At 43.6% G+C, this 27,007-nt stretch overlaps 1 protein-coding gene across 1 annotated transcript in view; it reads left to right on the forward strand.

Annotated features, from left to right (window-relative positions):
- Nucleotides 1-1,046: 1,046 nt before the first annotated feature.
- LOC138655717 (alcohol dehydrogenase 1-like) overlaps nucleotides 1,047-27,007 on the forward strand; it is a 76,038-nt gene continuing 50,077 nt past the window's right edge. The window contains exons 1-3 of the mRNA XM_069743617.1: nucleotides 1,047-1,155; nucleotides 11,239-11,340; nucleotides 17,714-17,855. Of these exons, the coding sequence (XP_069599718.1) occupies nucleotides 1,138-1,155; nucleotides 11,239-11,340; nucleotides 17,714-17,855 (262 nt within the window). The 5' untranslated portion in view covers nucleotides 1,047-1,137. The remainder of the gene's footprint in view (nucleotides 1,156-11,238; nucleotides 11,341-17,713; nucleotides 17,856-27,007) is intronic.

The raw sequence follows: 27,007 nt of genomic DNA on the forward strand, positions 1-27,007 counted from the left end.
GTATATATATATATATATATATATATATATATATATATATGTTTTGAAGAATATTTCCTTTGAAAATTATGTGTAAATAACTTAAAGAATTTCTCTATCTAAAAGCTCATCGCAGACAAATAGCAATCACACTGCATTCGGATATAAATCGGATGCTAGGTGTGAAAAATCGGATTGTACTCGCATTAAAAACGGGTGACACTCACATGACACTTGTATTATACTCGACTGACTCTCCTGCATCAAAAACTGACTGATTTTAAAATCGCTAGTGTGTCTCCAGCCTGAGAGCCTAGATAGGCGGACGTATTTCTCGCATCGCAATCCTCGGACTGACCATCCGCTCTCCTCACCTGAACGTGACACCTGCAGAGAAAGTCGTCATTCTCATGTCAGGAGAGGTACTGGCCAGTCCGTGCACTTGGATGCGATGAGAAATATGGCCGTCTGTCTGCGCCATGATTCAGTAAGGGGCGCATATCTCTTAATGAATAAGGGTATGTGCACACGTATTTTTTAGCTCTGCGGATTTTTCCGCAGTGGATTTCATAAATCCGCAGGTAAAAGGCACTGCGTTTTTCCTGCGGATTTACTGCGGTTTTGTGTGGATTCCACCTGCGGTTTTACACCTGTGGATTCCTATTGAATCCGCAGAAAGAATTGACATGCTGCAGAAAATAAAACGCTACGTTTCTGCGCATTTTTTTCTGCAGCATGTGCACTGCGTTTTGCGTTTTCCATAGGTTTACATTGTACTGTAAACGCATGGAAAGCTACTGTAGAATCGAGGCTATCATCTCACGAGGCTATGTTCTTAGTTTATGTTTGCAGATTTGGCTTTAAGCCTTCCTAATATAAAGCCTAATTATCACAATTAGCACTAAGTATGTTCTAGTTTTGATCTTGAGCTTTCCTCACGTTGGTGAGACCTGTCAAGATAATTATCGAATAAACTATCTGATGCCACAACTTATTGTGCAAATATGTACTGAGCGCTGTAGAATTCATGAGCAGCAGCTGCTGGAATTTACATCATGTGATGGAGGGTGGGTTCAGCAAGAAAATCTGTATGCAACAGACGTGGCTGATTACTACTAGTACTACTACTACTGCGAAGGAGGAAGGCCTGTTGGAAAAATGGAGACTGCAGGAAAAGTAAGAGCAGGGAATTTGCAGTGTTACATGGTACAATGAGTTACATTCCAGTGCAAAAGAGAATGAAAATGAAATAGATTTTGCTCAGGATGTGATGTCTGTGAAAGCCCAGGCTGCAGTTCATTTGGTAGCTCAATGCAGTGAGTGGCTTTTTTAAGTACATTAAATGTGTCCATATGTTCAGTGTTTGCAGTAGATGTTTCTGCTGCAAATATGGAGTGTTGGCAGGAAACACACTTCTACCTCTTTTTGCTGTTGCATATTTTAATTCAAGTTGCTTTATTTTTTATACTTTCTTGTATTTGACTATGACATACAGTTAAGTATGGACAAGCTGAAAGCGCTGGATACCGTGTCTGGAGGCAGTGCCCCTCACCCCGAACACCAGCGCTTTCAGCTTCTGGATGCTACATCCTGATGTGCGGCCATTGCCCCACCATTACAGCACTCTAATTAAGCTCTATTTTACCTCCATTCTCTATAACGCAAGCTGTGGCGGCGCTTTTTGCACATTCCGTGCATCCCTGCTCTTTCTGAACCCAGCCCTACAGGCTTCTAACGGCACGTAAACAAATGTGGACAGGAAAAGGTCTTAGGGTATGTTCACACGTTCCTGATTTCCATCCTTTTTTTTTTCAGGACTGTTTTTTAAAAAACTGCAGCTCTTGGCAGAAAACGCAGGTCCTTTTTTTGGTCCTTTTTTTGTCCTTTTTTTGATGCGTTTTTTGATCCTTTTTTTTATCCTTTTTTTATGCAGTTTTCTATGCAGAGTCTGTGTGTTTTCTAGGAAGTTTTTTAGGGTTAAAATGGCTGAAAATACCCTACCCCTAACCCTAACCCTAGCCCTACCCCTAACCCTACCCCTAACCCTATTCTAACCTTAGTGGAAAAAAAAAAATTCTTAATTTTTTTATTGTCCCTACCTATGGGGGTGACAAAGGGGGGGGGTGTCATTTACTATTTTTTTTTATTTTGATCACTGAGATAGGTTATATCTCAGTGATGAAAATGCACTGTGGAATGAATCTGCCGGCCGGCAGATTCGGCGGGCGCACTGCGCATGCGCTCGCCATTTTGCAAGATGGCGGCGCCCAGGGAGAAGACGGCCGGACGGACACCGGGACGCCGGGTAAGTATAAGGGGGGGAGATTAGGGCACGGGGGGGCATCAGAGCACGGGGCGGTGGGATTGGAGCACGGGGGGGCGGGATCGGAGCACGGGGGGGCAGCCACACTCCGCCCACGCACTTCCGCACGCTTCCCCGCACTTCCTGCTGCAGCGGTTCTGCACCACAAACCGCAGTAAAACCCGCAGATATTTTTTTCATCTGCGGGTTTTACTGCGGGTTTGACCTCACAATGGAGGTCAATGGGTGCAGAACCGCTGCGGCTCCGAAAAAAGAAGTGACATGGTACTTCTTTTTTCCCGCAGCTATTCAGCGCGGCTTTTTTTTTTGATTTTCCGCATTGTGGGCACAGCAGTTCCTGTTTTCCATAGGGTACAATGTAATGTACCCTGCATGGAAAACAGCTGCGGACCCGCAGCGGGAAAATCGCGGCAATTCCGCATGAAAAAAAGGATCGTGTGAACATGGCCTTAAAGTAACAGAGAATAAAAAAACAAAGAAAAAATAATCTTGAACCAGGAGGTGGAGGTACAAATGGAGGAGAGGTCGGTGTAGATGGAATAAGCGTATTAGGAGGAGGTATCCAACACATTTTTAGTGTGTTGTTTTTTTTTTTTTTTTTCTTGGTGGGGGGGAGGTAACTCTCAAAACAGTCAATGTAGTCATCTGCTGACCACTCTCTCTGTATACAGGCAGTGTAGTATTCAAAATTTTTTTTGGGGGGGTTGAAAACAATGAAGAGAGCATCAAATAGTAAATGTTGCTGGTGATATAGCTACTGGAAGGTGAGAGCAATGTGGTCGATCTGCGCCTGCTACACGCACAAATGAATCACCGGCAAGAAGGCAACAGGACATTCTGTGTCATTTCGTAGGCCCAAGTAACATTCGATGAATGGTGAGGCCAGAACAAGTAGAGGTGGTTTTAGATTGGTTGACTGAGGGTGCCTTCAGTCCCTTTGCTTTGTCTTCCACCCAGTCTCCTGCTAAAAGTGCATTTTTTTTTTTTTGGGGGGGGGCGTGTCCTGATGCCGGCGTGTGCGGATGTGGAGCTTCCGCTGGGCACAACGGATTTGTGGCTGTAGCACCCTGCACTGGTGCTTCACCTCACCTGATGGGTCCCAGGAAATCCAGGAATATGGAGCTCTCTGGAGCGGCATCCACGGGTCCCGCAACGGCCCTGGACGCCTTCCTCCTCCGGGATCAGGGCGCCGCTGGAGTCCGGGCGCCATCTTGCTTCATGTAGAAGGTGGTTCAGGATCAGGCGGGATATGCTGGAGATGATGTTGGAGAGAACGGTGAGAGGCCTTCGGGTCATGCTGCTGCTGAGATGACTGGGGCCATGTCTCCACCATGGGGGATGTCCCAAGCTTGTGCTCCCCTGCTGGATTACTGCAGGAGTCCTCCTCTTCTGGCCGTCATGCTGTGGTCCTGTGCGCTGTGCAGAGTTTAGAGAATGGATTAAATCAGTACTTGAAAGTACTTGAAGCTTAATCCTTCCTCCCTTTGACACATGCTCTCTCCCCTTCCCCTCCTTTCCTTTTGGTGTATGTCCTGTCTGTTTGTTCACAATAGGGTACATGTTCGATAAACTGTTTAGGTTTATCCAGTAGGCATGTTGGAGAGTTATAGACTCCTAATTTCCTCTGTTTTGTACTGTGAAAGCTGCTTTTGACTTTATTTGTGAATAATTGATAAAACATTAAGGCCCGCGGCACACTGGCGAGTTTTACGGACGTATGAGCGCAGAAAATACATCTGTAAAATATGCATAACACACGGCCCAATGATTCTCTATGGCCCAGGGCCTATCAGCCGTATTTAACGGATCCCTATTATACGGTCTTCTACAGCCATAGAAAATCGCAGCATGCTGCGTTTGTCACCGTACTGCGCCAAAAAAATCGCCAATGAAAGCCTATGGGGGCGAGAAAAATACGGATTACACACGGACCAGCAGTGTGACTTGCGAGAAATACGCAGCGGTGTTGGAGAGAAAAGCTGGCAATTCAGTGCGGTGTACAGTAAAATCACACTGACAGCTTATGTCACACATGTACACATGTGTTATGCTATGTGTACACATAGTGTGTATATATATATATATATATATATATATATATATATATATACACTAGCTATTGAACCCGTTCTACGCCTGGGTGGCGAGCATTTATATTGGTATATGGTCTCCATCCTGGTATGTGCTGCTCCATCCTGCGTCCCCATCCTGTCATGTGCTGCTCCATCCTGCGTCCCCATCCTGTCATGTGCTGCTCCATCCTGCGCCCCCGTTCTGTCATGTGCTGCTCCCATCCTGCGCCCCCGTTCTGTCATGTGCTGCTCCCATCCTGCGCCCCCGTTCTGTCATGTGCTGCTCCCATCCTGCGCCCCCGTTCTGTCATGTGCTGCTCCCATCCTGCGCCCCCGTTCTGTCATGTGCTGCTCCCATCCTGCGCCCCCGTTCTGTCATGTGCTGCTCCCATCCTGCGCCCCCGTTCTGTCATGTGCTGCTCCCATCCTGCGCCCCCGTTCTGTCATGTGCTGCTGCCATCCTGCGCCCGTTCTGTCATGTGCTGCTCCCATCCTGCGCCCCCGTTCTGTCATGTGCTGCTCCCATCCTGCGCCCCCGTTCTGTCATGTGCTGCTCCCATCCTGCGCCCCCGTTCTGTCATGTGCTGCTGCCATCCTGCGCCCGTTCTGTCATGTGCTGCTGCCATCCTGCGCCCGTTCTGTCATGTGCTGCTCCCATCCTGCGCCCCCGTTCTGTCATGTGCTGCTCCCATCCTGCGCCCCCGTTCTGTCATGTGCTGCTGCCATCCTGCGCCCGTTCTGTCATGTGCTGCTGCCATCCTGCGCCCGTTCTGTCATGTGCTGCTGCCATCCTGCGCCCGTTCTGTCGTGCTGCTGCCATCCTGCGCCCGTTCTGTCATGTGCTGCTGCCATCCTGCGCCCGTTCTGTCATGCGCTGCTCCCATCCTGCACCACCATTGTATTATATGCCCCCATAAGACGCTCCAGTGTGTATGCCCCTGTATGCTGCTGCCATATAAAAAAAAAAATACCATACTCGCCTATCGTCCGGCTCCACTGCAGGTGTGTCTTCAAGAAAATGGCGCCGGAAAGCGCGGACTGCGCAGGCGCCGATTCCGGCAGCAGGAATCGGCGCCTGCGCAGTCCGTGCTTTCCGGCGCCATTTTCTTGAAGACACACCTGCAGTGGAGCTGGAGTGTGTCTTCAAGAAAATGGCGCTGGAAAGCGCGGACTGCGCAGGCGCCAATTCCGGCAGCAGGAATCGGCGCCTGCGCAGTCCGCGCTTTCCGGCGCCATTTTCTTGAAGACACACTCCGGCTCCTCTGCCTGTGACTGGTAAGTCAGAGGGCGGCGCTGGCGCGCATTATGCGCGTCATCGCGCCCTCTGAACTGTCACAGCAGAACGGGGAAAGGTGAATATACTTACTCTCCTGGCGGTCCCTGACTCTCCGGTGGAGATCGCGGTATGCGTTCAGTGCTGACGCATACCGCGATCTCCTGGGAGCGTCACTCTGTGGGGGCCAGACTGCGCCGGCGCTTGCGCCTGCGCAGTCTATAAAGGCTTCGGACAGAGTGACGCTCCCAGCGTTATATTATAGATATATATATGTCACTGAGACACATATATGTATATATATTAATATTTCATCCAGCGCAAGATAGCTTTAAAGCCGGTAATTCAATTGCCGACTTTTGCTATCTCCTTCCTAAACCCGACATGATATGAGACATGATTTACATACAGTAAACCATCTCATATTCACATTTTTTTTGCATATTCCACACTACTAATGTTTGTAGTGTGTATGTGCAAAATTTGGGCGCTCTAGCTATTAAATTAAAGGGTTAAATGGTGGAAAAAATTGGCGTGGGCTCCCGCGCAATTTTCTCCACTAGAGTAGTAAAGCCAGCGACTGAGGGCAGATATTAATAGCCTGGAGAGGGTCCATGGTTATTGGGTCCAAGGTTACCCCCTCTGGCTAAAAACATCTGCCCCCAGCCACCCCAGAAAAGGCACATCTGTTCTGGCACTTGGCCACTCTCTTCCCATTCCCGTGTAGTGGTGGGATATGGGGTAATGAGGGGTTAAAGCCACCTTGCTATTGTAAGGTGACATTAAGCCAGATTAATAATGGAGAGGAGTCAATTATGACACCTATCCATTATTAATCCAATTGTATGAAATGGTTAAAAAACACCTTCATTCGCGGTGATGCGCCCTCTGCTGGTTGTCCTCATATGACCTCGAGGCTGGGAAAATATTCTGAAAAGTTCCCACGCTCGAATTCATATGAGGACAACCAGCAGAGGGCGCATAACCGCGAATGAAGGTAACTACAGGTCATTGACCTACTTTCCATTTATTCGCTGGGGTTTTACAGGCAGGAGCACAGCTGCATTATAGCAGAGCTCCTGCCTGTAAAATAATTTAACCCCTTCAGATGGATTTACATCGTGGGACGTGACAGATCATCGGAAGGTATGAGATATTGTTGTTTTTTTATTTTTCCTTTGTTACAGAGCGAGGGTCTTCAGGTGGTTTACCAGGATGCCATACGGATTACATACGGAGGATGCCATGCGCAAAATACGCTGACACACCCTGCCTATGGAGGAGATACGGACCACTATTTTGGGGACTTTTCTGCGTATTACGGCCGTAAATTACGGACCGTATTGTTTTACGCAGAGTGTGACGCCGGCCTAATAAAAATTTACAGTTTTTTTTTTTTTTAAAGTGCAAATTTTGCGGTGGCTGGGAACCATGTATTGTGTTTACCGTGATCCCAACGTATCGTTAGCCCTTTAGAAATCACTTGTAAGGTCACATGTAGAATATGGGATCCAGTGTTTGAGGAATGTACAGCTTAACCCATCAATTGAATGGTGTGGAGATGCTTGGTGACACTGCCAGTGGTGGTAATGTAATTGTTGGGAGCAAGATGGCCCTGTTGCTCAGGAAGGAGAGGAAGAGGCCAAGACCCCAGCAGAAAAGAGAGCAGCAGGAGGCTCTGATTTTTCCTGGTTTTTCAAGTCTGTCTCCCCAAAATCCTTAGCTCAAAGCTCACAGACTAGCTCCAAACATCAATACAATGTCAGATTCATTTAAATGTTCTATCAACAGCAGGAAACACCCGCTGGGGGACCGAATATCGAGCTGCACCCAAAAGGTGATAGGTGGACAAATGAAAACACCTGTGTTAAGCTAGACAGACCGCAGCCAGAAAACAGAACCCAAATACCCAGAGAAAAGGTGTGTCTCCTGTGGCTCGGCAGAAAGTGAAGCTGGGGATCAAATCCATGAACAAGACAGTTTCAACAGCATGGCTGAAGAGTATGTGTCCCCACATCTCCACATATTGATTTACTGATGGGGCTGGCCCATTTAACTTCTTGGTCTCCAAATTCCACACATCCCTGAGCTTGCCCTTTTATGCCTTGGAAGTGTTGGCCTGCCCTGGTGAAAGTGTATTGTTGAAACAAGTGTTTAGCACGTCAGGAGGTGTGATGACAGACAAATGCAGATGCCTGTCCCCTGCCAACGATGGCATGCTCGCATTCATTAAAATGAAACGGGTATGGATCCCACAGGATTTCTGTTCCTTTTGGCTGAATATAGGAGACCAGCTGCACCCAGTCATTGTTAGACTCCACTGCAATTCCTTTGTTTTCTTATTCATTCACAATGTTTTGGGGCCTACCCAAATTAATCCCTTCGGAACCGAGCCAATTTTGACCTTAATGACCAGGCCAATTTTTACAATTCTGACCACTGTCACTTTATGTAGTAATAACTCTGGAATGTATCAACGGATCCCAGTGATTCTGAGCCTATTTTCTCCTGACATATTGTACTTTATGGTAATGATAACATTTCTTCGATATGACTTGCGTTTATTTATGAAATAAACAGAAACTTGGCAAAAATGTGGAAAATTTTTATTTTTTGTGCCCTTAAATCAAAGCATTATGCCAATCAAAATAGTTGATAGATAACATTTCCCACATGTCTACTTTACATCAGCACAATTTTGTAAACATTATTTTTTTTTTATTAGGATGTTATCAGCGTTAACATTTGACCAGCGATTTATCATTTTTTCCAACAAAATTTACAAAACCATTTTTTTTAGGGACCACATATATTTGAAGTGACTTTGAAGGATTTATATGAGAGAAAATGCCCTAAAGTGTTGCCATTCTAAAAACTGCACCCCTCAAGGTTCTCAAAACCACATTCAAGGAGTTTATTAACCCTTCAGGTGCTTCACATGAATTAATGAAATGTGGAAATAAAAAATGAACATTTAACTTTTTCTCACATTAATTTTAATTTAGTCCCAATTTCTTTATTTTCACAAGGATAACACGAGAAAATTGACTCCTAAAATGATTGTGCAATTTCTCCTGACTTTGCTGATGCCCGATATGTGGGGGAAAACCACTGTTTGGGCGCACGGCAGGGCGTGGGAGGGAAGGAGCACCATTTGGCTTTTTGAAAGCAAAATTGGCTGGAATCGGGAGCGGATACCATGTCGGGTTTTGGAGAGCCCCTGTTGTGCCTAAGCAGTGGAAACCTCCCACAAGTGACCCCATTCCTCAATTAACTAGATGTGTGTTGAGTACTTTGATCCCCTATGTGATACACAAATGTATAATGTTGAGCCATGAAAATAAAAACATCTTTTTCACAAGGGTAACAGGAGAAAATGGACAACTAAAATTGTTGTGCAATTTCCCCTGAGTACACTGATACCCCATATGTGGTGGAAAACTGCTGTGTCACTACTGTATCGCATGGATTTATGTCTTTCTACATCAACTAAGGAATGTGCTCTTATTATTATTATAATAATAATGGTGCTATATAAATATTATTATTCATTCCATGGTGCTGTACATTAGACAGGGTTATATCAAAATACAAATATCACTTACAGTAAACAAAACTAACAATGACAGACTGATAGAGAGGGAAGAGGACCCTGCCCGTGCGGGCTTACATTCTACAGGATTGTGGGGAAGGAGACAGCAGATCAGTGGTTGCAGTAGCTCCGATGGTGTTGAGGTGGCAGTGTGGTCATTAGAGTTTGTAAGCTTCTTTGAAGAGAGAGGTTTTCAGGTTTTGTTTGAAGGATCCAAATGTTTTGGATAACTGGACGTGTTGGGGCAAAGAATTGCAGATGATGGGGGATATTCGGGAGAAGTCTTGGAGGCGATTGGGTGAGGAGCGAATATGCATGGAGGAGAGAAGGAGGTCTTAGGAGGACCGGAGATTACATGAGGGAAGATATTGAGAGATTAGTTCGGAAATATACGGAGGAGAAAAGTTATGGATGGCTTTGTAAGTCAGTGTTAGTAGCTTAAACTAGATACGCTGGGAAATTGGGAGCCAGTGAAGGGATTTGCAGAGAGGGGAAGCAGGAGTGTAGCGAGGAGAGAGATTAATTAGTCGGGCAGCAGAGTTAAGGATGGACTGGAGGGGTGCCAGAGTGTTAAAAGGTAGGCCACAGAGGAGGATGTTGCAGTAGTTGAGGCGGGAGATGATTAGGGCATGCACAAGCATTTTGGTAGAGTGAGGGTTGAGGAAAGGACGCATTCTGGAAATGTTTTTGAGCTGGATGCGACAGGAGGTGGCTAGAGCTTGGATGTGCGGTTTAAAGGAGAGGCAAGAGTCAAGGGTTACTCTGAGGCAGCGGATTACCGGGACAGGGGAAGTATGAATTCATCTATTGTGATAGATATATCAGGTAGGAAAGGTGTGCGAGACGGAGGAAAGATAATTAGTTCAGATTTGTCCACATGGAGTTTGAGGAAGCGAGAGGAGAAGGAGGATATGGCTGATAGATACTCTGGGATTCTGGACAGCAGAGAGGTGACATCTGGGCCAGAGAGGTAGATCTGAGTGTCATCGGCATATAGATGTTTCTGGAAGCCATAGGACTTTGAGTTGTCCCAGGCCAAGGGTATAGATTGAGAAGGGGTCCTAGGACAGAGCCTTGAGGGACACCAACAGAGGGGGCGAGATGATGAGGTAGAATGGGAGTAGGAAACACTAAATGTGCGGCTGGTAAGGTATGAGGAGATCCAGGATAGGGCGAGGTTTTTAACACCAAAGGAAGAGAGGATCTGTAGTAGGAGACAGTGGTCAACTGTGTCAAAAGCAGAGGACCGGTCTAGAAGGAGGAGTATAGAGAATTGTCTTTTAGCTTTGGCTGTAAGTAAGTATTTCGTAAGTTTGGTCAGTGCAGTCTCAGTGCAATGGTGGGGACGGAAGCCAGATTGTAGGCGGTCAAAGAGAGAGTTGGATGCCAGGTGAGAGGAAACTTCAGCGTGGACGTGCTGCTCAAGTAGTTAGGAAGCAAATGGGAGCCAAGATATGGGGCAGTAGCTGGACATAGCGCTCAGGTCAAGGGATGGCTTTTTGAGGATAGGTGTGATTGTAGCATGTTTGAAAGCAGAGGGGAAGGTACCAGAAGTTAGTGATAGATTGAAGAGATAAGTTAGGGATGGGATTAGTGGTGTAGTGTTCCTAAAACCATTTGGGGGCATCACAACCATGGCCCAGACCTCAATCACAAGACCATAAAACTTTCACACTCCTTATCTTATCCAATATTTATGGCCACAACTATTTCTCCCTCTGCCATACTGATAGTTTGGCTCACTTGTCTTACCTATTGCATTATTGCTGTGTCCTGTTGTGTATAAATACGTGACTCTTCTGATTTTGTGTTACTCTCTGCCTGATGAAGAGACCTGAGTAGTCTCGAAAGCTTGCAATTTGTTACCATCTTTTCAGTTAGCTATTAAAAGGTATCAACTAATGAGGACTCTTAAATCTTAACATTTTCTTCTATCTACTGGCTAACAAGGTACAAAGATATATATTTTTCATATATGTAACCATTTTATGTATTGCAGGTTATAAAGTGCAGGGCCGCTATTGCTTGGAGTGCACAACAGCCACTGACCATTGAAGAAATTGAGGTGCAGCCACCAAAAGCCAATGAAGTTAGGATAAAGGTAATATATTTAGTTTCTGTAAAGCTATAGCGAGACCTTTTTCACTTTGAGAACATTCGGTTTACTGCTACCAGCTCTCTAATTAAAGTGGCAATCCAGCATTTAGAAGAGAAACTCAAAAATAAGTCTGCAGGGTCATTACACTTCAACAGTACAATGCTAATACGTCACCACAGACATTGTTGTTCCCTATCCGCTTCAGCCACAGACCATGTGGGCAGGAGATGGTTCCCATCTTACATTGCTGATGTCTCTTCAGGCTATTCTCCTTCTCTGCAGTCTTCACAGTTTTGTGCATTTCATATTGTGCCCCCCCATGACTGAGCTTCTCTCTTTAGTCTCCCTTTACTCCCGCCTATAACTCCTAGTGCTGAAACTGAGCAAAGTGAAGTGGAATTACAGGCTGTTAGCCTAGACAGAAGGTTATTTAGCAAATTACGGTATATACATAATTGTTAGCCAGTAAGTGGGGAGTGAGTTGGGAAACTACAGAAAATATTTAACAACTTTATACGGTATTTTTCACTTTATACTGCATACTTTCAAAAGAAGTGTTTTTTTTTTATATAATGCCAGAATACCCCATTAAATACCAGACTACCTTGTTATCACCCAATATATATAATATAAATAGTGAAAACCTGTCTTAATAGTACTTGTATAATTTACCCAACCTAATCACTCCATGCTTCTATGCTAAACAGATGATTAAGTAATTCTGTTATATTCGCCCAGTCTGTATTACAGAATACAAGGGGAAAAATATTTAGATTTGAGAGTCCTCAGTGGTTGATACCATCTTTTCAGTTAGCCATAAAAAAGGTAACAAATTGGAAGCTTTCGAGACTACTCAGGTCTCCTCTTCAGGCATAGAATATGATAACACTGTACAAACACACACATATATATATATATACATACACATACACTAGATGGTGGCCATATTCTAACGCATCGGGTATTCCAGAATATGCATGTCCAAGTAGTATATTTCCCAGACACGTAGTATGTTGCCCAGCCACGTAGTACATTGCACAGCGACGGAGTATACAGCACAGAGCCATGTAGTATACAGACTTAAAATAAAAAATAAACATATACTCACCCTCCGTTGAAGTCTTGGCCCTGTGTGTGGTGCACGCAGCAGCTTCCGGTCCCAGGGTTGGTATGGGCGCAGGACCTGTGATGACGTCACGGTCACATGACCGTGACGTCATGGCAGGTCTTTTTCGTAGGACCTGTGATGACGTCACGGTCACATGACCGTGAAGTCATGGCAGGTCCTTGTTGCATACCATCCTTGCCACCGGAACCTGCTGCTTGCATGGAGTGGTCACCGGAGCGTCACGAGGAGCGGGAAAGGCGCCGGAATGTGAGTATATGATGATTTTTAATTTTTTTTAAATTATTTTTAACATTAGATTTTTTTTACTATTGAGGCTGCATAGGCAGCATCAATTGTAAAAAAGTTGATCACACAGGGTTAATAGCAGCGTTAATGGAGTGCGTTACACCGCGGCATAACGCGGTCCATTAGCGCTGCCATTAACCCTGTGTGAGGGCTGACTGGAGGGGAGTATGGAGCGGGCACTGACTGTGGGGAGGAAGGAGCAGCCATTTTCTTCCGGACTGTGCCCGTTGCTGATTGGTCGTGGCTGTTTTGCCGTGACCAATCAGTGACTTGGATTTCCATGAAAGACTGAGGCCGCGACCAATGAATATCCGTGACAGAAAGAAGGAAGTGACCCTTAGACAATTATATAGTAGGAATATACAGTGGGGCAAAAAAGTATTTAGTCAGTCAGCAAGAGTGCAAGTTCCACCACTTAAAAAGATGAGAGGCGTCTGTAATTTACATCATAGGTAGACCTCAACTATGGGAGACAAACTGAGAAAAAAAAATCCAGAAAATCACATTGTCTGTTTTTTTAACATTTTATTTGCATATTATGGTGGAAAATAAGTATTTGGTCAGAAACAAAATTTCATCTCAATACTTTGTAATATATCCTTTGTTGGCAATGACAGAGGTCAAACGTTTTCTGTAAGTCTTCACAAGGTTGCCACACACTGTTGTTGGTATGTTGGCCCATTCCTCCATGCAGATCTCCTCTAGAGCAGTGATGTTTTTGGCTTTTTGCTTGGCAACACGGACTTTCAACTCCCTCCAAAGGTTTTCTATAGGGTTGAGATCTGGAGACTGGCTAGGCCACTCCAGGACCTTGAAATGCTTCTTACGAAGCCACTCCTTCGTTGCCCTGGCGGTGTGCTTTGGATCATTGTCATGTTGAAAGACCCAGCCACGTTTCATCTTCAATGCCCTTGCTGATGGAAGGAGGTTTGCACTTAAAATCTCACGATACATGGCCCCATTCATTCTTTCATGTACCCGGATCAGTCGTCCTGGCCCCTTTGCAGAGAAACAGCCCCAAAGCATGATGTTTCCACCACCATGCTTTACAGTAGGTATGGTGTTTGATGGATGCAACTCAGTATTCTTTTTCCTCCAAACACGACAAGTTGTGTTTCTACCAAACAGTTCCAGTTTGGTTTCATCAGACCATAGGATATTCTCCCAAAACTCCTCTGGATCATCCAAATGCTCTCTAGCAAACTTCAGACGGGCCCGGACATGTACTAGCTTAAGCAGTGGGACACGTCTGGCACTGCAGGATCTGAGTCCATGGTGGCGTAGTGTGTTACTTATGATAGGCCTTGTTACATTGGTCCCAGCTCTCTGCAGTTCATTCACTAGGTCCCCCCGCGTGGTTCTGGGATTTTTGCTCACCGTTCTTGTGATCATTCTGACCCCACGGGGTGGGATTTTGCGTGGAGCCCCAGATCGAGGGAGATTATCAGTGGTCTTGTATGTCTTCCATTTTCTAATTATTGCTCCCACTGTTGATTTCTTCACTCCAAGCTGGTTGGCTATTGCAGATTCAGTCTTCCCAACCTGGTGCAGGGCTAGAATTTTGTTTCTGGTGTCCTTTGACAGCTCTTTGGTCTTCACCATAGTGGAGTTTGGAGTCAGACTGTTTGAGGGTGTGCACAGGTGTCGTTTTATACTGATAACAAGTTTAAACAGGTGCCATTACTACAGGTAATGAGTGGAGGAAAGAGGGGACTCTTAAAGAAGAAGTTACAGGTCTGTGAGAGCCAGAAATCTTGATTGTTTGTTTCTGACCAAATACTTATTTTCCACCATAATATGCAAATAAAATGTTAAAAAAACAGACAATGTGATTTTCTGGATTTTTTTTTCTCAGTTTGTCTCCCATAGTTGAGGTCTACCTATGATGTAAATTACAGACGCCTCTCATCTTTTTAAGTGGTGGAACTTGCACTATTGCTGACTGACTAAATACTTTTTTGCCCCACTGTATATATAACTAGCTATTGAACCCGTTCTACGCCCGGGTGGCGAGCATTTATATTGTTATATGGTCTCCATCCTGGTATGTGCTGCTCCATCCTGCGTCCCCATCCTGTCATTTGCTGCTCTCATCCTGTGCCCCCGATCTGTCATGTGCTGCTCCCATCCTGCGCCCCCGTTCTGTCATGTGCTGCTCCCATCCTGCGCCACCGTTCTTTAATTTGCTGCTCCCATCCATATGCCCTATACGCTGCTCCATAAAGGTTTATGGCCCCCATAAAATGCTCCATAGTATATGCCCCAGTACACTGCTCCATAAAGGTTTATGGCCACCATAAGATGCTCCATAGTGTATGCCCCGTACACTGTTCCATAAAGGTTTATGGCCCCCATAAGATGCTCCATGGTATATGCCCCCGTACACTGCTCCATTATGGTTTATGGCCCCATAAGATGCTCCATTGTATATGCCCCTGTACTCTGCTCCATTATGGTTTATGGCCCCCATAGGATGCTCCATAGTGTATGCCCCGTACGCTGTTGCATAAAGGTTTATGGCCCCCATAAGATGCTCCATACTATATGCCCCCATATACTGCTCCATTATGGTTTATGGCCCCATAAGACGCTCCAGTGTATGCCCCCGTACACTGCTCCATTATGGTTTATTGCCCCCATAAGATGCTCCATTGTATATGGCCCGTATGCTGCTGCAATATATATATATATATAAAAAAAAAAACATGCTCACCTATCGTCGCTGGGCGCCGAGTGCTGGGGGGCCTGAGCAGGCGGGGACACCGGCGCGCTGTGGGGGTCAGGTGCCGGTATTGCCACCAGCTCAGGCCCCCCAGCACTTACTATATTCACCTGGCCCCGTTCCACCGCTGCGCGCCGCCATCTTCCCGGTCCTCTGGCTGTGACTGGTCAGTCAGAGGGCGGCGCCGGCACGCATTAAGCGCATCATCGCGCCCTCTGAACTGAACGTCACAGGCCGAGGACCGGGAAGATGGCGGTGCGCAGCGGTGGAACAGGGGACAGGTGAATACACTCACCCTCCTGGCGGTCCCTGACTCTCTGTTGGAGATCGCGGTGTGCGTTCAGTGTTTACACATACCGCGATCTCCTGGGAGCGTCACTCTGTGAGGCCCAGACTGCGCCGGCGCTTGCGCAGTCTATAAAGGCTTCGGACAGAGTGACGCTCCCAGCGTTATATTATAGATATGTATCTCTTTCTATAGGTATCTCTCTCTCTATATGTGTGTGTGTGTATGTGTATATACAGGAAAGAGAATATATATATATATATATATATATATATATATATATATATATATATATATATATATATATATATATATATATATATATATATATATATTCTCTTTCCTGTAACAATATAAGGGCTCATTCAGATGAGCGTATTTTATGGACATGTGCTATCGGAGTAAAAATAGGATAACACACTGACCAATGTAATTCAATAGAACTGTTCAGATTAGTATTTTTCTTTGTTTTTCTTTTTCTTTTTTTCCCACACTTGGTCTTTTTAAAAAAATAAATAAATCGCAGCATGCACTATTCTCTTCTGAGTTTTGGATGAGACTCGAATATTCAAGTCTATGGGTGCGCAAGAAGAAAAAAAATCTAACTTCAAACAGATTTTTTGTATAGCCTCCGATTTTAACAAATGTATTGCCTTTATCAGCTAGGAAACTGTATTTTATCATGTATATTTTAAAATATTGATGTATAAAAATGGATGTCAAACAGATGTTAAAAGGAAAAAAAAACCAGACACATGCACGTCTCATGGATGGCAATATGGAAAATCTGTTGTGCTGTCTGGATGAATCTCTTACAATTTTTCATACACTCGTTTGACCCCAGTCTTAATATCTGATGATCAATTTCTACAAACAACCAGAGCCAGAAAATATATCATTGCATTGTGAAGGATTTTCTATTTGGAATTTAACAATATAACAACTTATATTTCACAATTTAGGAGTAAGGTCTCATTCAGGCGTTTGTTTTTCTCACGAGAGAAACTGACCAATTAGTTTGATAAGACTTTGAATGTGATCCAATTGTCATCAGTGTCTTTCGTACGTGGAGGAACAAAAGCTTCTCCACCTTCCCCTTTTTGACAATCCATGAAAATCCGACCCCACTGGGTTGGCATTTAAGAGCAGTCTGTTTTTTTTTTTTTTTAAGGATATCAGTTAATTACGGTAATTACAGTAGAATTCTGGCTTCAAAAAGAAAAGAAGCTTTTCTAGTATTCGGAGCCTACAAATTGAAATACAAAAAAAATTCTATGGCATATTTAATTACCTAAGACACTGATAGGGAGTCAAAAGACAGACCATAAGCTATTGCAATTGTTATCACACACACAAGTTGCACTGGGGGAATGCATTATTGTCTTGAATGAATTACCGCAAAAACTAGAACCAATTCAGCAAAAGTAATCCTATGTTTGAATTCAGCACCCTCAAAATACCCTAAATCCATTCAACAAACCTTGGCACCTGAGAATTTTTTTTGTTTTTTAGATCTGTTATTATTAGGCTGGGGTCACACGAGCATATATTCTCTCAGTGAAATAATCAGGCCAATTATGGTAATGACACTCAGATCAAACTCTGATGTGGGTTTACTGTGACCTGATTCTCTTGCATGACAAATTCGGAGCACCGTTGTGGAGAAGATAAGGACTTAATTTCTCCATTGTCTGTGTCCAAGTTTTTTTTTTTTTCATGAAAAAAGCTGACATCTTAATGGGCGTGTAGCGTTTTTATATCCACTGTATAACTGCATTGCAAACTGGGAAATCTGCACTGACTATTCTCAACATTTCCACCATTTTCAAAACCCTGTTTGTGTACTGTACATTGTCACATATTATTTGTAAAGTCTTTTATAAAAAGTCTGCTCTAAAAATGTGACAGTATTAATCTTCAGTAGTAAAATTATATATAAATTATCTGTATCCAGATAGTTAGTTCAGGAATATGTCGGACAGACGATCACGCGTTGCATGGAGATATGAAAAATATAAATTTTCCAGTTATTCTTGGCCATGAAGGCGCTGGAGTGGTTGAAAGTGTTGGTGACCAAGTGACGGAACTGAAACCAGGTATGAATATGAATCTGGAACATTTATGAATATATACAGTATGTGTAAAGGTTATTTTGGATTTGCAGTGTTCTCTTCTTATCTTATTCTCGGATTCAGATCCAGACTATCCTTTGGACAAACCTAACAAATAGGCCAGTCCGGCAGTGGTCCATACCAGCCTGCAAAATGTGTAAAAGTATCAGTTTTTTCAGGATGCCTACACTGTTAACAGCTGTAGAGAACAATTGGCTCATTGCTCTCCCAATTACTCGGGTAGGCCATTTCCAGCCTGTGTCCACACAGTGGACGTCCACTGCGGTAATGAAAACACGGAATCACACCACAGAGAGCATGGGGGTGGGTAGGGGCTTTATATTATTATAAGGCAAATAAAATCACCGCATGGTGAAGGGTGGGGTGTTCAATAACCAAAAATAACTTACATAGCAAATAGATAAATGGCTGCACTCGATTGTACTAAAGCAAGGGAATGTGTGATACATGAAATGTGAATAGCTTGTGAAATCTATGAAAAAAACACATGAGATGCTTAGCACAAAATTTGGCCAAAAAATGTGAGCCCATCTACCAAACGTCAAGGTAATCTCAGATCGGATGGGTCCCTGACCTAACTGCCTAGTATGAACACTTACCTCTGGCTTAATCATTATAAGGCAGTACAAGGTCATTATTATTCTAAGAAAGCACAGGGGTGATTATTACTATGAGGAAGTACTCTATAAGGGCACGCAGGGGCATTATTACTGTGTAGGGCACTTGCTACAGCATTACATAGTTTGTGTAGAGTTGTGGGAATGTAAGGAGGGTCCTGGAAAAGCAGTAAGTCATAGAAGTCTCGGTTACATTTTGCATGGACGCGTTATGGATGCAAGAAGTGGTCATGGCTGTCTCTGCCAAATAAATGGAAAATGAATACAATCAGCGAAAACATCATGGGTCAGTTACTGTTGAGTATCTGTACAGTATACACATATGGTCTACAAATTACTGTTCTCAAACTGATTTTTACATTATATTGTAATTGTATTGTGGTATTAGTCCTAATGGTTTTGATTAATGATCTGTTTGGCAGTATTATCACTACTGTATATACTGGTAATATTTGAGTATGACTGTCGGTATTATTTATCTATTATATTACAATACTGATGCTAAGGGCTCATACTCACTTGCGAGAAACTCGGATGAGTCTCGCGTGGCAATACCCGGCACTGCACCTGGCACAGAGGAGCGGAGCGTGCGGCTGCATGTATTCCTATGAGGCCGCACGCTCCGATCTGAGTGCCAACAGCAGCGCTGGGTATTGCCATGCGAGACTCATCCGAGTTTCTCGCAAGTGAGTATGAGCCCTAGTACATACAGTACATCAGCAAAACTAACTTGGGTATGTGCACATGTTGGTATTTAGTGCTGAAATTTCTGCATCTCTTGGCAATAAAAACACAGCATTAAATAGGTGTGTATATATATATATATATATATATATATATATATATATATATATATATATATATATATATATATATATATATATATATATATATATATATATATATATATAATATATTTCTTTTACGTTTGTTTTAGTTGTTGCAGATTTTTCCCCCACTCATTAGTATGGGTGAAATCTGCAGCAAAAACGCTGAAAGAATTGACATGCTGCAGATTTAAATCTGCACAAAATCTGCAGGTCAGAAATGAGCAATGTGTGCATGGATTCTCATTCAGTCTGCTGGCATCAGGAAACCCTTCAGTTTTTCTGACAAATCTGCGCAGAAAAAAAGCGTGACAAATATGCAACATGTGCACAAGCCTTAAGGGTATGTGCACACGTTGCAGATTTGTCTGCAGAATTTTCTGCGCAGAATCTGCATCACTTGGCAGAAAACGCAGGTAAAAATCCACGCGTTTTTGATGTATTTTTGCTGCATTTTGATGCTTTTTTTTGTGCAGATTTTCATGCTTTTTTCATGCGGATTTGTCTGCGTTTTTGTAACCTAAATAAAGATCTATTATATAACCTTCCTCTAGTGTTAGCTTTCTGTTACTCTTTCTTCTGTTAATGGGTCGGTTTTGACCCATGTCTTAAATCACCCCTAGGATACCCTAAAAACAGTTATTTATGATCCAATTTGTTTCTTATCTCTTAGTTACCTTGTTAGGGTTTCTCATCCATGGAAGGATTGATTTTAATATTTTTGTTGTGGACCCCTGGGTCTTTCATTTGAGAGCATACCCTTCATTTTCAATATAAAATATTGTCAAATGAACCTCAAGAGAATAATATAAACTATACTCTGCAAAGTACCAACTCTAAGCTGACTTGGCCATACATGCCTGGACAGGTCCCTAACTCAAGTTGTTGGAGGTAGAGCTGGCTGTGGGCTGTTGGTTTATATTGTGTTTATGAGTTCAGTTTTGGGACTTATTGTTTTTTTACTCTTATATTAGACCTGGGTCGAAATTGACCCCAACAACACAAATGTTATAATTTTAATAAAAGCATTTTACAATTTAGTAAAATAGTTTTATTTTATTGTATTTTGTTTAACAATAAGTTCCTGAAAAAGTCAAAAAGTCTTGATGCAATAAACAAATGTATGTAGAATTTGTATGCATTTAAAACCTAAAACGGGTCGGTTATGACCCTAACACTAGAGGAAGGTTTTTAACAAAAAAAAAGAATTGTGATGTCATTTTTGTCCAACCTCTTATTTTACATACTCCATTGAATAATAATGTTTACACACAGACAGACAGATATAGACAGACAGATAGATAGATAATAGATCATAGATAGATAATACCAAGGCCAATGTTTAGTAATGAACCTAACACAATGGTGCACAAATAGTTAAATAAAGACACACACACAAAATCTGCACGCAATATCAACGGGAAAAAAAATGTTTTGGGCTCCCGCTCAATTTTTTTGCGCCAGAGAGGGAAAGCCGATGGCTGGGGGCCGATGTTTGTAGCCTGGGAAGGGGTTAATACCCATGGAGCTTCTCAGGCTATGAATATTAGCCTGCAGCTGTATATTTAGCCTTTACTGGCTATTAAAATAGAGGGCCCCCCAAAAAATGACATGGGATCCACCTATAATTAATAGCCAGAAAAGGCTATGCAGACAGCTGCAGGCTGATATTAATAGCCTAGAGAGGGGCCATGGATATTGCCCCACCGGCTACAAATACCAACCCCCAGCCGTCCTAGAAATGGCGCACTTAGCCCCTCTCTTCCAACCACCCTGTAACGGCGGCATATGGGGTAATAAGGGGTTAATGTCATCTTTGATTGTAAGGTGACATTAAGCCCGGTTAGTAATGGAGAGGTGTTAATAAGATACCTATCCATTACTAATCCTAGTAGTGAAATAGTTAAATAAAGACACAGCCAGAAAAAAAAGTATTTTAATATTCTTAATTTCACCATACTTACAACCACGCCTAACTCCTCGAAGCCATCGATCACCTGCAAAAAATAAAAAATAATAAACCAACAGTATAGTCCCTGGTCCGACACAGTCTAATTTAATAAAAAGTGTCCCATGACTATCTCCCCTATAGAGCTGTCACATCAGGAGACACACTGACAGGAGGCAATGGCTCCTGCAGTGTTATCACTGATAATTTCAATGGCCTCTAACTTTACGGCACTGCTGCTTGTGAATTTTCCCACGCAGCAGGGCTGCAAGTGACATTATGAACTATACTGTACTTACAGCGGCGGAGGGATACAGTGTAGAAGGATACCTTCCGTCATTGTATCCCAGAGCCCCTGGAGAGCGGTCGCATCTGCCGATGTGACAGTTCTCCATGGGAGATCGTCGTGGGACACTCGTTATTAAATGGATTACATCTGATCAGGGAGCATACTGTTGGTTTATTATTTTTAAATTTCTTACAGGTGATCGAGGACTTCGGGGACTAGGTGATTGGTGAGCATATACTGTATGTTGCATGTACTGTATGTGTATATGTATGTACTGTATGTGTGTGTGTATGTGTTTTTTGTTTTTTTTTTTACACTTGAACACAGTAGCCGGATGATGGGTCTACTACTGTCCCATCATCCGGCTACCTGTCACTGTAGCTAGCAGGCATAGCTGGATGGGAGGATGCCTGCCTACAAATGGACCCGCATGCGCACACACACACACAGCCCCGCACAACCCCACATCCATGCACACACAGATACACACAGCCCTGCACATCTTCTCTGCACACACAGATACACACACACACACACACACACACACACACACACACACACACACACACACACACACACACACACACAGCTCCGCAGACACACACACACACACAAACACCCGCACACAGCCCCGCACATCTTCTCTGCACACACAGTATCCGCCCACACACACTCTCCCTCCTCCCGATCTGCAGCGCTTCTCACAGGCACATCCGCCGCAAATCTATAGATCTTTTTTAAACCTGCGGCTTTGCTGCGGATTGGCTTGACAAAATTGAAGTTAATGGGTGCAGAAACGCTGCAGATCCTCAAAAAGAATTGACATACTGCAGAAAAAAGCTGCAATTCTGCACATTTTTTTCCGCAGCATGACTAACATTGCTTGTGCACTACACTGCGGATTTGATGTAATTCCGCACATCCAAAAACGAAGCAGATCCACATCTAAATCCGCACATAGCCTTAGAGGCAAGAGTTCAAGGAAAAGGTTGTAAGTGAGGGTAGTAGAAGATGGGCAGTGCTTAACTAGCGCCACGTAATATTTTAGTTTAACTGCTCACTCAAGCATAGCCCACATTTTGCCCATTATTGTAACTCGCCCAAATACCCATCCAATCAGGTCAGTTTTTTTTAGTTCTCCAAGCTCCAAAAAGTATCGTTTCTCCTTGCAGAGAGTGACATGTTAAGCATGTTGAGATGAGGAGACTTAAAGCCACAATGCTCCTCTGGAAAATATGCAAATCGTCTCTTCAGAGAGGAAGAGGACTAGAACTCTAGTGACACCTACTGGAAGTAGGGTCGACATTGACTGTTAGGATTACTGCTTCCGATAGGTGGCACTAGAGTTCTAGTCCTCTTCCTCCATAGAGACAATTTGCACACTTCTCCAAGCTCACATTTCTGCTGATGTCAACACCTTCTCAAAGATGGCTCTCTGAAGGTGCAGTCAGACGGCTGTATAAATCAGGACACAATGCAAGGACTGGCCGGTGGCTCTCCCAGCTTCAAGGGTCACTTACAAACCTGTGCGCTATGGTCTTCGTCATCCTGTGGATGGTTTACTTGCATTTTGGAAAAGTCTTCATGACAAAGATCTGAGACGAGGTTTCCCCCTCAAGGTATATAGTGACAGCTATCTATTCCAAACACAGTTGTACCCATAATTAAAAAAATTAGGAATAATTCACACATGCTAAAAAAAGCACAGGGGTTATGCATGTGGCTCCAGAATACTATGCAATAATGTCCAACAAGTTGAGCCAGTTAATGTTCAGCATTCCAGATGTCAAGTCTTCTATTGTTCATTTATCCCTCCTATCAACAAGTTGCCTATCTCTTCGATGTTCTAGTCCATTTGGATATACAATTTGACCACAGACCCTTGATTATTCCAAATGTCAATGTTTGACATTACAGAAATTGTCCATGGGTTAAATAATTTTACATTTTGAAAGATGAGGCAATATCAAACATGCTTTTTTATTTATCATATTTTGGGAGAAGGAAGAGAAGTATATTTAGAAAAAAAAATTGACCTCTTAAACGTATTTTTTTTTTTATCCATGAATATTCTTTAAACTTTTTAGCTCTATAGCTAAAGGGGTTTTCCCATGAACAAAGTATATTTTAATTAATAGATCTTGGAAAAAAACAAGTTCCACAATTGAATGTATTAAAAAAAAAATTTCCTCTGCAGAGATAATCTTATAAATGTTCCCCAGCTATGTACTGTGTAATGGCTGTGTCTGACCGTGCAGTGACATGGTCTGATCATACCACATCTCCTGGGCAGAGGAGGAAGCAAAAGAAAGTATACCGACATTACAGGATGGGATAGTAGCTGATTCTTTGGCTGGTTTCACACATCAGTGTCTCTGGTACGTGTCGTGACAGTTTTCACACGTACCGGAGACACTGACACATGTAGACCCATTGAAATTAATGGGTCTGTGCACATATCTGTGTTTTCTCATGGACCGTGTGTCTGTGTGCCCCACACGTCGACATGTCCGTTTTTGTGCAGCTGCATGGATCACATGGACCCATACAAGTCAATGGGTCTGTGTAAACACGTACTGCACACGGATGCTGTCCGTGTGCCGTCTGTGTGCGCTTTTAAAGCTATAGGGTTAACATTGAAACAAATTGTTTCTTTACTAGCCAGATGTCTAGACCTTGACATATTTGTTACGCGAAAGGGCTACTAACACACAAGCCAAAGCTGAGATGTCATTGAGACAAATGTTTTTGACACGCTTTAAACACATAATCACTAGTGGATCACACTTTTATTTACATCTCTAACCATTTAATTACTGCATTAACCTTTCATTTTCAGATACAAACCTTTGGTGAGGTATGTATCCACACAGACAGCACACGGATGGTACACACGGATATCACACGAATGTGACAAACTGACACGGATATCTCCAGTACCAGTTTTTCCGGTACTGAAAATATCAGGACGTGTGAAACCGTCGCCCTTTAGTGAGGCAAAACATTTCACTACCTGTTTTTAAGCAGTGTCTTACCTCAGAGAAAAAATCAGCTGTGATCCCATTATGTCCAGTCTGTATACTCTTTGGTCCCCTGCCCAGAAGATGTAGTATGATCAAACTATGTTCCAGCATGGTCAGGCACGGCCATTGCACAGTACACAGCAGGGGCACATTTACTCAAAGTTCTATTGATTAAATGCTGAATAAAATTAACTTTTAATCTTGCTGCAGAACAAGTACTGGAGGGAAGATGAGTCTCGCCCAGGAAAGCTGGGGGAGAAAAGGGAGGACAGAAATACTTTGGTACACCATTATTCCTGGGCCTGCATTTTTATGGAGTAGTGGCACCTGCCATTCTCTCTCCTTTTCGTGCGGACTTTGTGCAAACTTTCCATTAACCCATTAGAAGCTTTTGGGCTAATCAATGGCCTATATAACTTGCAGTTAGTGTAGGATGATATGATGCAGCCATAGTCTTACTAAATAATGGCAAATCTACAGTGCTTTTGCCATGGTTTTGAAAACCATACAAAAATAAAAATAGACTGGGGACACAATGAAGTTGAGTTCGGGAGACCAGACCACTGCCAGACGTACATTCATCTTGTGAGGTTTGTGCTTTGTGCTCCCTGGGCCTTGACTTCTGACCTTGGACTCCCTGATCATTCAGACTCACAGCTTAGCGTGAGAAGTGACTAGCGTCACACAAGACCTAGATTTTTATTTTGTAATGTGACTTGCTCTAGTGTGTAATAAGATAATGTAGGAAGATGGACTGGGCCTGTGATACCTCTCTCGTGTCGGTTGCAGAACTATTGGGGCTGTCACCGTTGTTACAGGGGGGGGAAAGCTTTCTGATCCAGACAGACCTTTGCACTCAACTGTAGGGAGCGTGTCAGAGTTAAAGGGATGGTGCGTGGGAAAGCGAAACAGTTGGTGGGCAGACAGAGCGTGCAGCAGGAGAAAGTTGACTCGCTCTCCGTGGAGCTATGCAGGCCTGCGCTGCAGCTCTCCAGCCCTCGCGTACTTTGACTGTGAGGAATGTATATTCGTGTGCCCGCTCACCCCTGAGACTGAGAATCCTTCCCGCATCATTCCGCTGACTGCCGTAAGCGTGAGGCCGAAGACTGACCAGGCGTATCCTCTAGAGCCGAGTAGCTTCACCCCAGTCACTGCCACTTAACTGAACTGAGACACCTTCTGGCGGTGTCAGAGGCTGCATCACATCATGTAGGTTGTTCCAGGCACTCAGGACCTTGCCTTGGAGAGACAGGGTATGCCGTCAGGAGACAGTACATCAACTTTCTTCAGGATCAGGCCAGAGACTTCACGCTTCACTTACGGCGCCACCATGAGAATTCAAGCTTCTACAGCCAGAAACAATCAGACTGATAAGTTTACCCATTTCCTAACCATTTGCTCTTACCCTGACACGATATCCAGTTTTACTCCCCTATTAACCCTTTCTCTCGCTGCATGTAGTATCCTTTGTAATTAACCCTTTAACTCTTGTTCTGCCTCCTGCTCTTCACTTCATCCCCACGTTCCTGCAATTCTACAATAATATGAAGGTTTTGAGTCTAATCTATTTAAATGGATTCATGATTTATAGTCTTTTGTGTGCCAACCATCTATCCCAAAAGTAATTACGGTAAGACCAGTTTCAAGATCCATGTCACCTAGGCAATCATCCTTAAGGTAAGCATTCAGACACATAGTGGTGAGATGTGTTTTGGGGATGTATGAGTGGAATCTCACAGAAGATCTTCTATACTTAATTGAATTGCATTTGCCTTTTAGTGTATGTTCCCATGGTCAGGAAAAGTCAGCAGGTTGGACGCAGCACGTCTGCTGCGTCCAAAGTGTCCAAAGCGCGACGGCTTTTGAACGCAGGTGATTCCGTATGTGTTCATTTAACCTTGCGGAATCACCACGCCCAATACGTTGTACGGGGACATTTATCTTGTGGAGACTGAGCGTCTTCGCAAGATAAATTGATATACTGCGGTCTGAAAAGACGCGACGCATGTCTGTCTCTGCAGGGAAGCCACGGGTGCCAGTGCACTCATAGTGGAGATGGTATTTCTTCAAATCCCATCCACTATGATGTAACATCTGGCTGCTGCGGTTTGGACGCTGCGGATGTACTCGGTGCCCAACCCGCAGCATTTACTGATCATGGAAACATACCCTAAGTTGTGAGATGTATTAAGCCAACCTTTCCCTTTACACACTTTACTGTCAGCTGAACAATGATATGGTCACACTGTCTTCCAACATCAATTTACCCCAACTCCAGCTCACTCAGGCATTCTCAGCTGGCCAGAGCTCTTGTAAAACTCGGATAAGTGCAATCTGATGTAAAAAAAAAAAAAAAAGGGATTGCACTCGGACCAGTTATTCAATGAGTCTGTGCAATCTGCATTTTTTTCT

The sequence above is a fragment of the Ranitomeya imitator genome, chromosome 1 (genome assembly GCF_032444005.1).
Source record: "Ranitomeya imitator isolate aRanImi1 chromosome 1, aRanImi1.pri, whole genome shotgun sequence".
NCBI lineage: Eukaryota > Metazoa > Chordata > Amphibia > Anura > Dendrobatidae > Ranitomeya > Ranitomeya imitator.